At 31.0% G+C, this 14,922-nt stretch overlaps 1 protein-coding gene and 1 non-coding gene across 4 annotated transcripts; one reads left to right on the top strand and one right to left on the bottom strand.

The window, feature by feature from the left end:
* The first annotated feature begins 8,490 nt into the window (after positions 1 to 8,490).
* Positions 8,491 to 13,343, top strand: LOC139891640 (uncharacterized). 3 transcript variants are annotated; one of them, XM_071874619.1, is made up of 4 exons: positions 8,491 to 9,021; positions 9,927 to 10,042; positions 10,820 to 11,506; positions 12,759 to 13,343. In XM_071874619.1, exons 2-4 carry the CDS (start codon positions 9,950 to 9,952, stop codon positions 13,080 to 13,082), a joined length of 1,104 nt encoding a protein of 367 aa, XP_071730720.1. In that variant the 5' UTR covers positions 8,491 to 9,021; positions 9,927 to 9,949; the 3' UTR covers positions 13,083 to 13,343. The 3 variants fall into 3 exon arrangements, with proteins under 3 accessions (XP_071730720.1, XP_071730718.1, XP_071730719.1); XM_071874617.1 differs by having other exon boundaries at positions 9,927 to 11,506; XM_071874618.1 differs by lacking the exon at positions 8,491 to 9,021 and having other exon boundaries at positions 9,907 to 11,506.
* A 317-nt stretch (positions 13,344 to 13,660) lies between these two features.
* On the bottom strand, positions 13,661 to 13,734 carry TRNAV-CAC (transfer RNA valine (anticodon CAC)). The gene has a single exon. It is a non-coding gene; the product is annotated as a tRNA-Val (tRNA).
* Positions 13,735 to 14,922: the final 1,188 nt, after the last annotated feature.

The raw sequence follows: 14,922 nt of genomic DNA, 5'->3' as shown, positions 1-14,922 counted from the left end.
AATTTATATAATTATTTAAATATTATATTATATTCTTGTACATAGTTGACTTGTAATTTTTGGTCCGTTGCGTCGGGAGTTGATAGTTGACTCATGTCCCGGTTCCGGATTTTCGAACGTCCTTGCGTACAATTTAATATCTTGTACTTTGCATTTTGTAACTTGTACTCTTGTCATTTTTAGACGTTTTTCATCAATAAATTGAACCTTTTGAATTGTATCTTGAACATTTGAGCTTTTTGGACGTTTGTGTCTTCAAATCTTCGTTTTCGCCTTTTGTCTTCGCACTTATTTATTTAAACAATTACAATGAAAATATAATACAATTACATATGAAAACCTATTATTTAGGAGGGATATTGCTATGAAATATATGTTCCTTTTTAGCCTTATCAGTTACCTTCGAGAACTAAGAACTCGTCCACTTCCGTATTCAAATCATCTTAATCAGCTTTTTCGATTTGTTAATGCCATCAACGCTTCTCATGTCCCTCAAACCGTGTCAACAATTCCTATTACTTATTGGGAGGCTCATCAAGTGATCATTCTCTCGTCCGATAATAAAAGCTCGACAATCTCGGATGCATTTAGCACCAATGAAATTTATCCTTAAAAGAACTTAATGTTGGTTAAGAACAATTATAAGGGCGGGTAGAAACAACACTTGTCCTAGGATTAACACTTGTAATGCACTTGCTATGCTTCATGTTTGCTACTTTTTATGTCTACTATTGGTTCAAGGGGGAACTATTTTATTAACAAGAACAATTAATAAGTGTGTACAATTTAAGGGGGAGCATTACTTTAGGGCGCGCTTAGTTCCAAGTAGGACTAACCTTTTTGCTTCGACAAAAGGGGGAGAAAGTGTATGGTAAGTAATGTTAACACTTATGTTGACCTACACAGTTAACACTTACTCATATGTTTGTCATCATCAAAAAGGGGGAGAATGTTGGTTAAGATTCAAAGCATAATACTCAAAAGTTAATCACTTTGTTTTGATGATGACACACAAGAACTAAGTAGTTAAATCATATGAAGGACGACATGAGTTCATGAGCCTAAACTATCTCTAGAAAAAGACCAATACTTAAGAAATCATCTTGAGAAAAATGCTACACGGCTGCACCACGGTCGACCGTGACATCAACCGTGTGTGACCTGCACCAACGAGTTCAAGCCTTTCTAAAACTGCAAACCCATGGCTGACCTCACGGACGACCGCATCCCGACCGCAGTTTTCTCTGTTACCAATCTTGACCAAATAAAGTTTGACTAGTTCCCGGCATCTATAATTTACAAAACCTTTTTTAACATACTTATAATAGTTGCCCTTTTTGATCTCAAAAGAGTTTTGAACCAAAAGATGTTAATTTTTACTAATCACACCTAATGACATCCTAATGACACTTTAAGCTTAATTTAGGCTAAAACACTCAAGTGTCATATCTCTTTATCATAGTGTCATTTAAACATACTAATAATGGTCATTAAAGTCCCAATTAAAGAGTTGCTCTCCCATTGATTTTATGTATCATTATCTGTATGAAAATGTAATTAGCTCAAGTCTAGTTAAGATGTAACAAGAATTATTATGTTCAAACTAGACTCAAACTAGTTCATTTAAGTTGTAACAATGTTCTAAAAGGCAAGAAACTCCCATAAGCTAAATGACAAGTGATTAAGAAAGGTTGATGAAGATTTTGGAAGATAATGGTTTGTCAAGAGATAAAAATCTGCAATTACCTCTTTTGGTAATCAATGACAAATGGTCAAAGATTAAAGACTTTCTTCTTTAATGGACATGTCAACTTCCAAGCGTATGTCCAAAACATAAAAGGTAATGAGGATAATTTCAGAAGTAATTGGCCTTTAGTTGCAGCTATTCAACAAGGGAAAATGACAATTTTCAAAGGAAAAAAACGGCCATAAGAATCAGATGTCAGAGGTACACGGTTTAACAACGGTCGACCGTACAGTGAGCTGTATAACTTCCAGACAGATTTCTCTTTCCTATAAAAGCCAAGCCTTGAAGCATTTGAAGACTCACCTCTTGCACTCATATTTTCTCATACTTGCTGATATCATTCTTATACTTAATTTGTAATCTTTTAGAGTGATTCTAGCAAAAGTACTTGTAAGCTTAAAGTTGTAAGTTTACTTGTAAACTATCTTCTTAAAGGTATCTAGAGGATAGTTGTGTTTTCACTAGGATAAGTTCATTAGGATCTTGTGGTAAGAGCTATAGGTGTTTGTGAAGTCTTCAAAGGGAGGTAAGAGTTCACAAGGTGTGGCTTATCGAAGTACTAGTGTTGTATCCGGACACTCCACCGAGTTTGGAGTATCATAGTGAAGAAAAATCTCAATTCGTAGAATTGAGGAGTGGATTAAGGAAGATTAGTTAACATCTTCCCGAACAACTATAAATCGTTGTGTTTGTTCTCTCTTCCCTTATCTTTTATTTACAATTTAATATATATTTGTATTACTAGCATTGTTAGAGAACAAACATTTCAAATCACACTATATCACGTTCAAGTTCAACAAATCGCCAAAGAAAATTTTTAAAAATCGACTAAGTAACTATTCACCCCCCTCTAGTTACTTACAGATGGCATGCATACCATTTCATAATATATCCAATTATAATTGAATTAATAATAATCTTGATGAACTCAACGACTCGAATGCAACGTCTTTTGAAATATATCATGAATGACTCCAAGTAGTATCTTTAAAATGAGCAAATGCACAGCGGAAGATTTCTTTAATACCTGAGAATAAACATGCTTTCAAGTGTCAACCAAAAGATTGGTGAGTTCATTAGTTTATCATAATCATTCATTTTCATCATTTTAATAGACCACAAGATTTCATATTTTCATTTCTCATAAACATCATGCATGCATATAGCCATCTGCATAAAAATCATTCATATGGATTGAACACCTGGTAACCGACATTAACCATAATGCATAGAATATCTCCACAGACATCATCGTCTGTATAATAATAATCTCGAAGTACTAAAGCCATCCATAGACATGAATGGGGGTTGTTAGGCCCAATAGATCTATCTTTAGGATTCACATCAATTAGGGGCCATTTCCCTAATTCTTAGGTTACCAGACTTGAAGTGCGATATTCGATTTCGATAATCCAACCATAGAATGTAATTTTTGAGTACTTGTGTCTATTTCGTCAAACATTTATAAAAGCAACGCATGTATTCTCAGTTCCAAAAATATATATTGCAAAAGCATTTAAAAGGGGAGCAAATGAAACTCACGATACTGTATTTTGTAGTAAAAATGCATATGACGACATTGAACAAATGTTGGGTTGGCCTCGGATTCACGAACTTATATCATTTGTATATATATTAATACATATACTTGTAATCGAATAAATCTATTTATTATTAGTAATGTATTTGTTATATTAGTGATTTATAAATTTCATTGTTTATTTATATATTTTCATTTTATATATATAGAGAGATATTAATATAGTTAAGTTATGCAATTTAAATATATTTTTGTATATATAATCTTTATTTATATACTTATAACCTTACAATATCTTTAAAACCTTTATTTTTTTTCTTCATAATCATAATAATTTTTAATAATAATGATATTGATAATAATAATAATAATAATAATAATAATAATAATAATAATAATAATAATAATAATACTAAAGATGTTACTTTTAATAATAATACTAGTTTTAACAAAAACGACGGATTTAAGAATAATGTTACTTTTAGTAATAATGGTAATAATAATACTAATACAGATAATAATAATAATAATAATAACTATAATAATTTTACTACAATGATAATAGTGATAATAATAATAATGATACAATAATAATAAATACTAATAATAATAATATTAATAATGATAATACTAATAGTTTTATATGATAATACTAGTAATAATAATATTACAAGTTATATTAATGATAATAATAATCATATAACTAATAATGATAACTAACATAATAACAATAATTAATAATAATTAGAATAACAATAATAACAATAAATAATAATAATAATAATAATAATAATAATAATAATAATAATAATAATAATAATAATAATAATAATAATAATAATAATAATAATAATAATAATAGATTAAAACTACCTTCAAAAGATTTAAAAGGCTTTCCCATTAAAAAAATTGACACGGCCCAGGCTCGAACCCAAGACCTCTCACTCACCCGACACCACACCAAACCATCTGCTCCAATTCATTTATCTGTTTTAAAACCCACCCTAAATATTTAAAACCCGTATATCTGTCTGTTTATGTTCTTCATCGCCATACAGCACGACCAGAGTTCAAGACCAAGTAATAAGGATTTTTATAATTAGTTTTAGGATTTTTAACCAAACCATAAACGATTAACCTGTGATGATTAAATTATTTGAAAACAAAAAATAAAAAAAAATAAAAAGCTTTAACAGATTTTCTATGAACAAGAAGAACACATATAATGATTTTGAAATTGAGACAGTTTTGAACCACGCTTTCAACATGAAATAAGTTTCAAATCTTCCCTATAATCTATCTGAATCATTAATTCAACTTAAAACATCAAAACGTACTCGAATTTTATCAAGAACAAGAAGTTTGACTTTTTCAAAAATAAGTTTGACTTCAAAATTAGAAATCGATAGGATGAGTTGGACTTCGAAACTTTACAGAAAGTTTAAGTGAAAGCTTTCTAAGAGAACTGCATTATTAGATTTTAAAATATGACTCGAATTCATTGAATTGACAAAAATAATGAAGAACAGAGGTATCGTGCAGATATATTAAAATTTAATTTGATTTTTGCTGTTTTAAGTTGAGTTGCATTTAAAGAGTATTATATAGAGGCTAATAGATAATATTACAGCTAATGTGACTCAATTAACATTTGTTTTCTAGTTTGATTTGGCTCCACGGAAATATTCGCTTAGGTACTGAAATAAATAAATAAATAAAAGCTGGATTTGATGTTAATCGGTTCGTTTGTTTGCATTAGGGATTTGAGATCGACCTGTAACATCCTTTATACACAAAAAAAATTTATAAAGCTCGATAGTGATAGGAAACGGACTGATTCTTTTCTTATTTTTTTTATATATAAATAATCAATATTTATAATTTGTAAATATAAATGTAATAATAATAATACTTTTATTAATAATACTGAAAATAATAATAAAAATGTTAATATCAAATATAATGATAATTATTAATAATAATGTTAATAATGATATCAATAATAATACTATTAATAATAATAATTATAAAGATGATAATAATAATAATATTATTACTTATGATAATAAAGATAATGATTATTAAGGATAAAGGTAATAATAATATTTAATAATATTACAACTAACAAGTAATATACAACAAGTTACATGTATCAAATTTCATATCTATATCTTTTATATAATAATATTAATAATACAGATTTAATATTAATATTGATAATAATAATGAAAATTTTACTATAACAAATTTATTTAAACTTGTAATTACATTTAATGTATTAACCTTATATTTTATTAAATATGTAATACTTATTTTATATAATATCGTATTTGAATATTCAATATTTATATATATTTTGTATATATACATATAATATTAATTATGTATAGACGTCATATATATATATATATATATATATATATATATATATATATATATATATATATATATATATATATATATATATATATATATATATATATATATATATTCATTTAAATAACAGTTTTAGTTATTTTATATATTACTTTATATTTTCAATTCAAATGATTTAATTACATTTTATTATTTCCCACTACTTACATTTATATATATATATATATATATATATATATATATATATATATATATATATATATATATATATATAACAATGGTTCATGAATCGTCGGGAATAGTCAAAGGTCAAATGATTTCATGAAATAGTTCAAAAATTTTGAGATTCAATTATAGAGATTTTGCTTATCAAGTCGAAATCATATAAAGGTTAAGTTTAAATTTGATCGGAAATTTCCGGGTCGTCACACATTACAGTTGATATACTGATAGTAAAACAGATAGAAACCTAATACATACCTAAACAGTTGATATGACTAAGTCCTAAGGCAACAATCAAACAAGAACATGTAATAGGCTTGGGTCACACAGTAAAGGCACTAACTAGATCTTAACAGCTCTTAAGAGGTCTCTTTGGAACAATCAATAGGCATACTAGGTCATTCATGTCTCAATTTCTAAGTTCCGTGTCCTAAAAGCGCATTAAATTCCTCTCGGGAACTCCGGCCATACCGAGTTCATAGAATCTTCAGATACAGTATAACCAGGGGTCTTAATCCTATGAAGTAGCTAATTTCATATAGGTGGACAAGTCCTGATCACAAACTAGGTTGGTCAATCCTTAAGATGCTAGCATACAAATCTATCAGACTTCCTAGTTCAGTATTATAACAGTAATCATACTAAATTAACATAATTACGCTAACCCAAACTTATATCATGGAAACATATAGATTAATTAAGCTATCATGGTAATATCAGAACGCATTATTAAACATAAAAAGTAAGAACACATGTTTAATACAAAAGACAAGCGTTTCGGATAAAAACCTGAAAAGGCCGAAGAAATTTGCCCGAGATCGCAGGGACTCGCCGGGATATCCTCCGGAAAATAAAAGCTAAGCTAACTACTACTAAAAACTAACTAAAAGCTTGAAAATATAAAGTGAATTACAAATTGAGTGTGTGTTGAAATGGATGGAGAAAGCCCTTTAAATAGACTTGATTTTTTGCCTGCAAACGGCTGGCAGGCCGTTTGCAGGGGCCGTTTGGCAAGTCAAGCCGTTTAAGGTGCCCGTTTGATCTGGCCATTTGGCAGGCCGTTTGTGAGCCAGGCAGGCCGTTTGGCAAGCCGTTTGGTCTGCCTGGTCAGCTGATTTCACCGGATCGTAACTTGATTTCTTGTCTTTCACCGTTTTCGCTCTAGAATCTTCGTTTTAGCTCCGTTTTACTTGATTCTTTTTGCACCACCTTTGTAATTACTTAATCTACTAAATCAACCGAAAAAGCGATAATTTTGCGGTGAAAGTTTGAATCTTTATTGTTCTAGGGCTTAATATTGGGGGTAAAAATGTGACTTTTTGGCCGATATTAGCAAACCAAGTAAAAAAGATGCTTATGCTTTGATAATAGAATATAAAGATCACTCGCATGCTTAAGATATATATGGTAGATAGCATTTATGGCTAAACATAAAACTAATATTTTAACATTTACTTAGTTGTGCTCTATGGTGGATTTAAGCAAAAGATGCTTACTTACTTAATGAGATGTTGACTAATCTTTAATAACTAACGTGACAAAGTTTGAATTCTTTAATTGGATATGATCCAAGTATCAACTTAACTCAATTGGTAAATATAATGAAATGGCAAGAAAGAAAGACTTACCCATTAGTTGGTGTCAAGTCACTTTCATGAAATAAGTCTAAGAATCTAAACACTTTAAACATATAGTACATGCCCAGGTTATTACACATCTTTTGCAAGTTCTAAACTAAGTAAAGAGGCCAAAATACTCATATTCAAACACTCTTCAACGGATATACAATGGATATATTTTCAGAGCAGCAGATTTAAACACTCTCCAACGGCTACAAATGATTCTAACACATAGGTTTCGATTTAAATCTGGAAAAGCAAGAGTTTGTCGACGGTTGTCTATGGCCATCCGGCGGCTTTGCTTGTTCAACATGTCAACCGACGACTGGACACAAAATGATGATAAAACTTGGTTTTTGAATGCTTATTGATGTATTTACTTTCTCTCATGATTGAACTGGCCCATTGTTATAAGTTTGGATTCATGTTTGCATGTGTAGTTAGTCGTATTGCGCTAGTATATCAATGACCGATACAATTAGCTCCATTAGTTGTATATCATACTTCTATTTCCACTAGGTTGCAATAATCAAAAGACCTAGAATGTTTTATGTCAATCATGAATCACAAAAGACTTGATTTCGATTTTCAATTTATTCTAAGTTATTTTCGGTTTTGAATTCGATTTTCAATTTTATCGAATTTGGAAAATTAAAAAATCAAAAATCAAACCGAAAATTAAATATTAAACTCGATTTCGGTTTTAATCGATTTGAAATTGTTTTTCAAATTTGATTTAATTTTAACTGGTTTGAATGTAGCTCGGTATTCAAGTTGAACGGTTTCAATCAAAATATTAAAAACCTCTATAAAACTGGGTGTACAAAAATATATCACTTTCTATTGTATTCAAAAGTATAAGGAGTTCATTTGCATACTTCCTAATTTCTAAGGGTAAAGAATGAGCATGTAGCTAAAGTTATAAAGTAGCAAAATCATGAAGTTTGAGTCAAAGGAAACACGATGCTTTTGGCGGACATAACCACAGAGCATGGCATCATCTCACTTTCAATCTTATTAAATCATTTAACATAAACTATGAAAAACTGTGATGCCTAGGTGCACACATGTGTATAGTACATATACATATAAAATACATTACATCTGCATATCTGCATATATATATATATAGAGAGAGAGAGAGAGAGAGATTGGGTAAAGAAGTGTGAAATTAACAGTTAGCAACAGCATCTCTTTCACGCTATCAACAATACTCTTTTTGTGCTTTTCTATTGTTTGATTAATTTGTAACTATTGTTTGTTTATTTTCACATTTTTTACCACTTACCCAGTTTTTATTTCCACTATATACTTGTTCTTTTGGGATGTTGGTTGAGGTTTTGTAAGTGGGTATGCATCAAAGTTTGATAATTTGAAGGAAAGATTTGTTGGGTTTAATTTATTTGATGGTTTTTTAAGTTTGATTTCTTTAAAATTACTTCATTGAGATCTGGTAACTGGTGGGGCACTGCAATTTCAATTTACAATTTGTGCTTTGTTTGGCTTGAAATGCAAGAGTAAGTATAAAGATACCTACTTTTTAATCATTTATGTTTCTTTATTGCTATTGATAATATTAATATCATTATTATGTCTTTCACATGTTAGATACTTTGTCCCAAGAGAGTTTCATTAGGTGTTTTTGAATTTTTAGGTGGGGTTTATGCGTTAGAATGTAAATTAGGGTTCTTAATTCTTTAATTATTAATTATCATTTTTTGGTATCACTTTCCAACTACTAAAGCCACATGCATTGTTTAATATGCTGTACTATAGCATCTAGTATATGTTCTGTATGCTTTAACTTTGAGTTTAAGTAGATTGATTTGTGTACTTTGAGATTTGAGCAAGTAGCCAAGTACCTATTCATCCTCCAAATTAATAAAATGGGTAAATAGTCTTTATGATTCTGTTTTTTCCTTCAAAATTTATATTCTTAGCAATTACAGTTTGTCTAAACTAATATGGTGATATATTCTTTAAATTTTTTGGGTCTTATAGTCTTGTAGAACTGTAGTCACCTTTATTGGAATTCTTAGATTCAACCAACCCGAATCAATATGATTTCTTTTTGTGTTTTCGAGTTGATGCCGGCCTTTGATGCTTAAAAGTGGAATAGCATTTTCTCATTTATGTAATTTTTGCAACTACTCTTGGTATAGGACTTTATATTCATTTCTGAAGTAGATGCATATAATCTTATTGTTTTTAAGAAGACGATTGTCATTTTCTAAGTATCTTTTTATTTGTTTGTCTTAATGTAGATTGTGATGTGAAATTGTTCTCATTTATGTAATTTTTGCAACTACTCTTGGTATAGGGCTTTATATTCATTTCTGAAGTAGATGCATATAATCTTATTGTTTTTAAGAAGACGATTGTCGTTTTCTAAGTATCTTTTTATTTGTTTGTCTTAATGTAGATTGTGAAATTGTGAATCGCTAGATGAGTCAAGATATAGAGCTGGATTTTGAGAAGTATTGTGTGGTAGATGGAAGTCCTACAACCGTTCTTCATTCTACGGCCGAAAAGAAAAAGGTTAGAAAAAAACCCAAATGCCTAAATGAAGTCTTGTTGAGTCAAAACAGGAACTTTAGGGAAATAAACTTAAGTCGATACCATAGTGCATCGTGTCGAGAAGTTCAATCAACTAGATTTAGAGTCAACGAAGCGCTTAAACGGGATTATGTATGTCAAAGTTCCAACGAAATAGGTAAAATGGATAAGATTAGTGAGCAAGAAGACGAAGGAAGAAAAAAGATTGAATTTTCTGCAAGTGATGGTCTGTTGCCCATTGAAATATTCGCTTCCATATGCGCTTCGGAAGTAAATTCGAGTTCTTCCGAAACGTCTTTGAATTCGATCAACAAAGATAAGATTCAACCTTTTGTTTCTACTCCTTTGAATAAATCTTTATCTTCGAGATTGGAACAACCTCATTCTCCTACCAAATCGATTAATGATGACGAGGATTCGAGTTTTTTCGTTGAAATGTCTTCAAAATCGATCAACGAAGTAAAAGATCAACCTATTGTCTCTACCTCGTTGCAAAAATCGTTATCTTCTAGATTAGCACTGCCTCATTCCCCTACCAAATTAAAGAACGAATCATCGAACACTAATAGTCCCAAGACTCTTTTCACCCCTTTAAAAAAGATGTTTGACCCTTTTGTAAAGTCAAAGTCTCAAAATAGTCAAAACACGAATATAAGAAAAGCGTTGATACATAATATCGCTAATACGAATGATGATTTAAGCTCGATTACATCATTATCTTCTTCATCATCACCTGCTCATTTGAATGCGGTTTTGAAGGTCGGCAACAAGAATCAAATGCCTTATTTTGAGTTCTTGGTAAAGAATCAAAACGACGTTTTAGTCGCAAAAACACAGAAAGTGGGAAATGGGTGCGATTGGTTATATACATTTCACAATGGTCAACATAAAAGAAAGATTAACGATAAAGATCTTACAACAGTTGGCCAGATGCAAGTTTCCTGTTATTTATGTACAGAATTAGTTAATGCAGGAGCTTTCGATAACTCAATGGTTACCGAGTTTGTAATGTATGATCTTTCTTCTGAAGGAATTCGCAAGTCAACTGAGTCAACGGAACAGTCAAAGGTCAACATTGACCAGAAATGTCTATATAAGTTGCATCCAGACCTTGAAACAGCAGCCATTGTTATACAATTTCCATCTGAGAAAAGGGAGAGTTTGAAATGCAACCAAATGGATATGAAAATTGGTGATATGTTTAATTTTTCTCAAATGAATATAGAAAACAATGAACCGGCAAAAGTGAGTGTGGTGATCCCTTCAGGGAACCATGGTTCACCGAGTGACTCGAGCCGTGGGTCCTCACCGCTACTAGACCGATGGAGATTAGGTGGCGGTTGTGACTGTGGTGGTTGGGATATGGGCTGCCCTCTTATTGTTCTTGGCAACCTGAATATTCAGCAAGACGATATATTTAAGCAGCCCGTTAAACTCTTCCTAAAGGTAACGTTTCCATAGTCAACCTTACTTCCAAATACTATGTTTTTTACAAGTCATTAGAAAATGACCAATAGGTTTAGTGTAGAAGATTCTCGTGTTTGGTTTTAACCAATATAAGTATAGTAATCTCACTATGTTATAAAGAGTAGAAAGTGTGCGTTTGATATTATGGAATGATGAATGGTTCAAAATCTAAATGATTTAAAGGTTGTGAATGAGCTTAGTTCTGAACAACAATTACATGTTTGATAATCATTTCGAATGAACTCCATGAGTGATATAAATTTAATTTAATGTCCTAACCTTCTAAATGAATACATAAAAGAATACAATTGTTTTGATATTAAAGGAAATGAAGGTGCTGAGTGGTTAAGAGAGTAATTCTGAAGGGTTCAAGATCATTTGTCATTAAGATGTCACTAACAAACACACTGTATGTTCAATATTCAATATTCAGTATTGAACTATTCATCTAATAGCAAGGTTGTAAAAGTCGCGAGTCGGGGATGCATCGGTCGAGACCTAAAAATGACGCATCGGCCGAGTCGGGGGACGCGTCGGGGACGCATCGGTTGTTGACCAACGTTGACTTTATTAATAATTTCTTAAATATATATTTATATATATGTAAAATAGTTGATTATCTACCATAAATTTCTTAAATAAGAGCTTGAATTTAAAAACAATAAAACTTCAAACTCAATTAATGTTACTGAGTACATAATCAGTAACGACACAGAGAAAAGAGCGGCCCAAAATATAAAAACAAACCCTAATTTTAAAATATATCAAATCTTGACGAAAATTTGACTGACTTTGACCGTTTTTGACCGTCTTTGACAGACTTTGACCGAACTTTTAGCTCTGACCGTCTTTTGAGTCGTTTTCAGAAAAAACGGGACGGAGAACCCAAAAAAACGACGCATCGGCCGACGCGTCGGTCAAGTCGGACGACTTTTACAACACTGTCTAATAGACAATCAAACGCACCCTAAGTTTGACCCGAGAAGTCAATTTGTGGACTATATCTCCTTTTTAATGTGAAAAGGTGTTTCTAACCCACTTAAATTTCCATCAACAACTTTACTATATATGTCAAAATCAAGTAATTATATTGGACATTATGGAAGATAGCATATGTCGTAGAAGATACTAAATTTTGAATAAAAAACAAAAATTTTGACTTTTAAAAGTCAATATGCAGGCTGCAAATGTTTATTTTTCTGATGTTGTTTATGATCATACTGTGAAACAGGGAACTAAAGAGAATACACCTTCATTAACAATGAAGATAACCGAAGACGGGCAGTATGCAGTTGACTTTCACGCCCAGTTAACCTCACTGCAGGCGTTTTCCATCTGTGTTGCTATTTTACACAGTACAGAAACGTCGATAGTTGTTGCTAATGATAACGATCGAGAAACGTTGCAATGTGATTCTATGAGAGTTTTTGTTGAGGAAGAAGTTAAACAGTTAATTGAGATTGTGGCAGAAGAGGACAAAAGGAAAACTGTCAAAAATGGAATATCTTCCTCCTTTTTAGTCAATCCGCCATTTTCTCCTATGTCTCGGGCGTAAATTCAAAATGGTATCTTCATTCTTCGAAAAAGTTTACGCCTTCGGCATTTTGATCATGATGGTCAAACATAGAGAAAAGTCAACATAGAAAGGTCATAGTTTGGGTTGAAGTTTATAGATATGATTTAAATGGATAAGATATGCAGATGTATATTTAGAGTTATTCAATTGTTGTAGATTTTTTGGGTAATTTATGGTATAAGCATAGTAGTAGACTAGTAGCAGTCTAGCAGATATGAAGTGTAATACTGGACTTATAATAGTTTTAGAAGGAATTTTTGTATTTCTAGAATAATGATATATTCATCCATTCACTTCTTTAATATGTTATATGTACCTATTAAAAACTAATTTTGTCTATATGTTTATTATTATTTTATTTTTTTGGGCAAGAGAAGGCAGATTGATTAATAATGGTAAGTTTTTACCTTTTCAATTTCATTAAATTTAGAATATCTTAATTAATAATTTAATACTCAAGTTATAATTCTATGTTGAAACATAAAACATTTCATAGTAATAAAATGAGAGTGGTTTTGCTTGAATAGATTCTTGATTTCCTTATCAAACATTAAAAATGTCTGAGCCCGGGTTCGAACCGGGGACCTCTAGTGTGTGAGACTAGCGTGATAACCGACTACACCACCCAGACTTGTTTGTACGATTCTCTATTTTAATAATTAAAATATAATATGTGGGACACTTATAAGAAGTACTAGTATTTACTAGACACAAATTTGATTTAGGCTCAAGAATATGTTGTAAACCATACAAAGTGTGAAATATTATATTTGAATTTGATGTAAACATAAGAATGACAATGTGTTTTCATAAGTAAGTGGGTGATGATATTTCCAAATTGTTTTTTTATAGATCCACACATATTTGGTGGTATCTTTCCAGATTACCCTCAAATAACTTTCAATATAAAATTTGTAGACAACATCATTTAAGGGTATAGATGTAAAATTAAGTGGATCTATCAAAAACACATTTGGAAATATCACTACCCTAAGTAAAAAGAAAGTGAAGCATTTGAAAAATCATAAAGTATACGTTTACATTTACATTTTTAGCTGCAAGCCTTGCTCCGTTTGTTGTATCTCTCGTTGTAAACGTTTTTTTCTTTTAAAAAAAAAAAACGTCTTCGTTTACCTATGAAGTTTTGTAATTTTAGAAAAAAAAAGTACGTTTAAAATTTTGAATCAAAATTTATTGAAAGAGTCATGGTAATCGTATCAATTCGCACATAACCCAAAGGTATTACACTTGCTACAATTCTCCGTTTTGGTGCTTGATTGCATATCTATTGAGGAGACGAAAGTTTCTTCTATTTTGATATCTTGCAATGCTAAGGTCACACATTTTAGCCGTTTTGGTCACTTTGGATTCATTTGTTATAGTGGAGATGTTGTTAGCTATAACAACCTGTTAAATTGTTGTTCGTTCAGTTTTTTAAAATCGAACCTTTTTCTAATTTGGCCACTATGTTTCATCGGTATGCGCTTGAAATCACGGGGTAACCAGTTACGTGTTTGTCCGAGTCTAATGCTTCGTTGGTTGCCGAATTGTTTGAGGAAGTTTTGATAGTTTCCAAGTCCTCTTCGGGTTTGGATTCGGTTGGCTCACTCTTTGCGTTTATTAAATCAACGAACGAAAACACATTCATGATACAGTTTTGGTGGATGTGGAGGATGACAAAAAATCAAAATGTAATGTTTGGGTTTCGGAAGTGTCAGATAATACTGGTAGCCTAAATAGGATCCCTTTTGTGACGGATTTGATAACTTCGATGGAATCGACCAACCGATTCGTGATTTCAAATGGGATAACGTCTGTG

This window comes from Rutidosis leptorrhynchoides, chromosome 2 (genome assembly GCF_046630445.1).
Source record: "Rutidosis leptorrhynchoides isolate AG116_Rl617_1_P2 chromosome 2, CSIRO_AGI_Rlap_v1, whole genome shotgun sequence".
Taxonomy (NCBI): domain Eukaryota; kingdom Viridiplantae; phylum Streptophyta; class Magnoliopsida; order Asterales; family Asteraceae; genus Rutidosis; species Rutidosis leptorrhynchoides.
The sequence above is the reverse complement of the archived record's forward strand: the minus strand, read 5'-3'. Positions and strand labels throughout refer to the sequence as shown.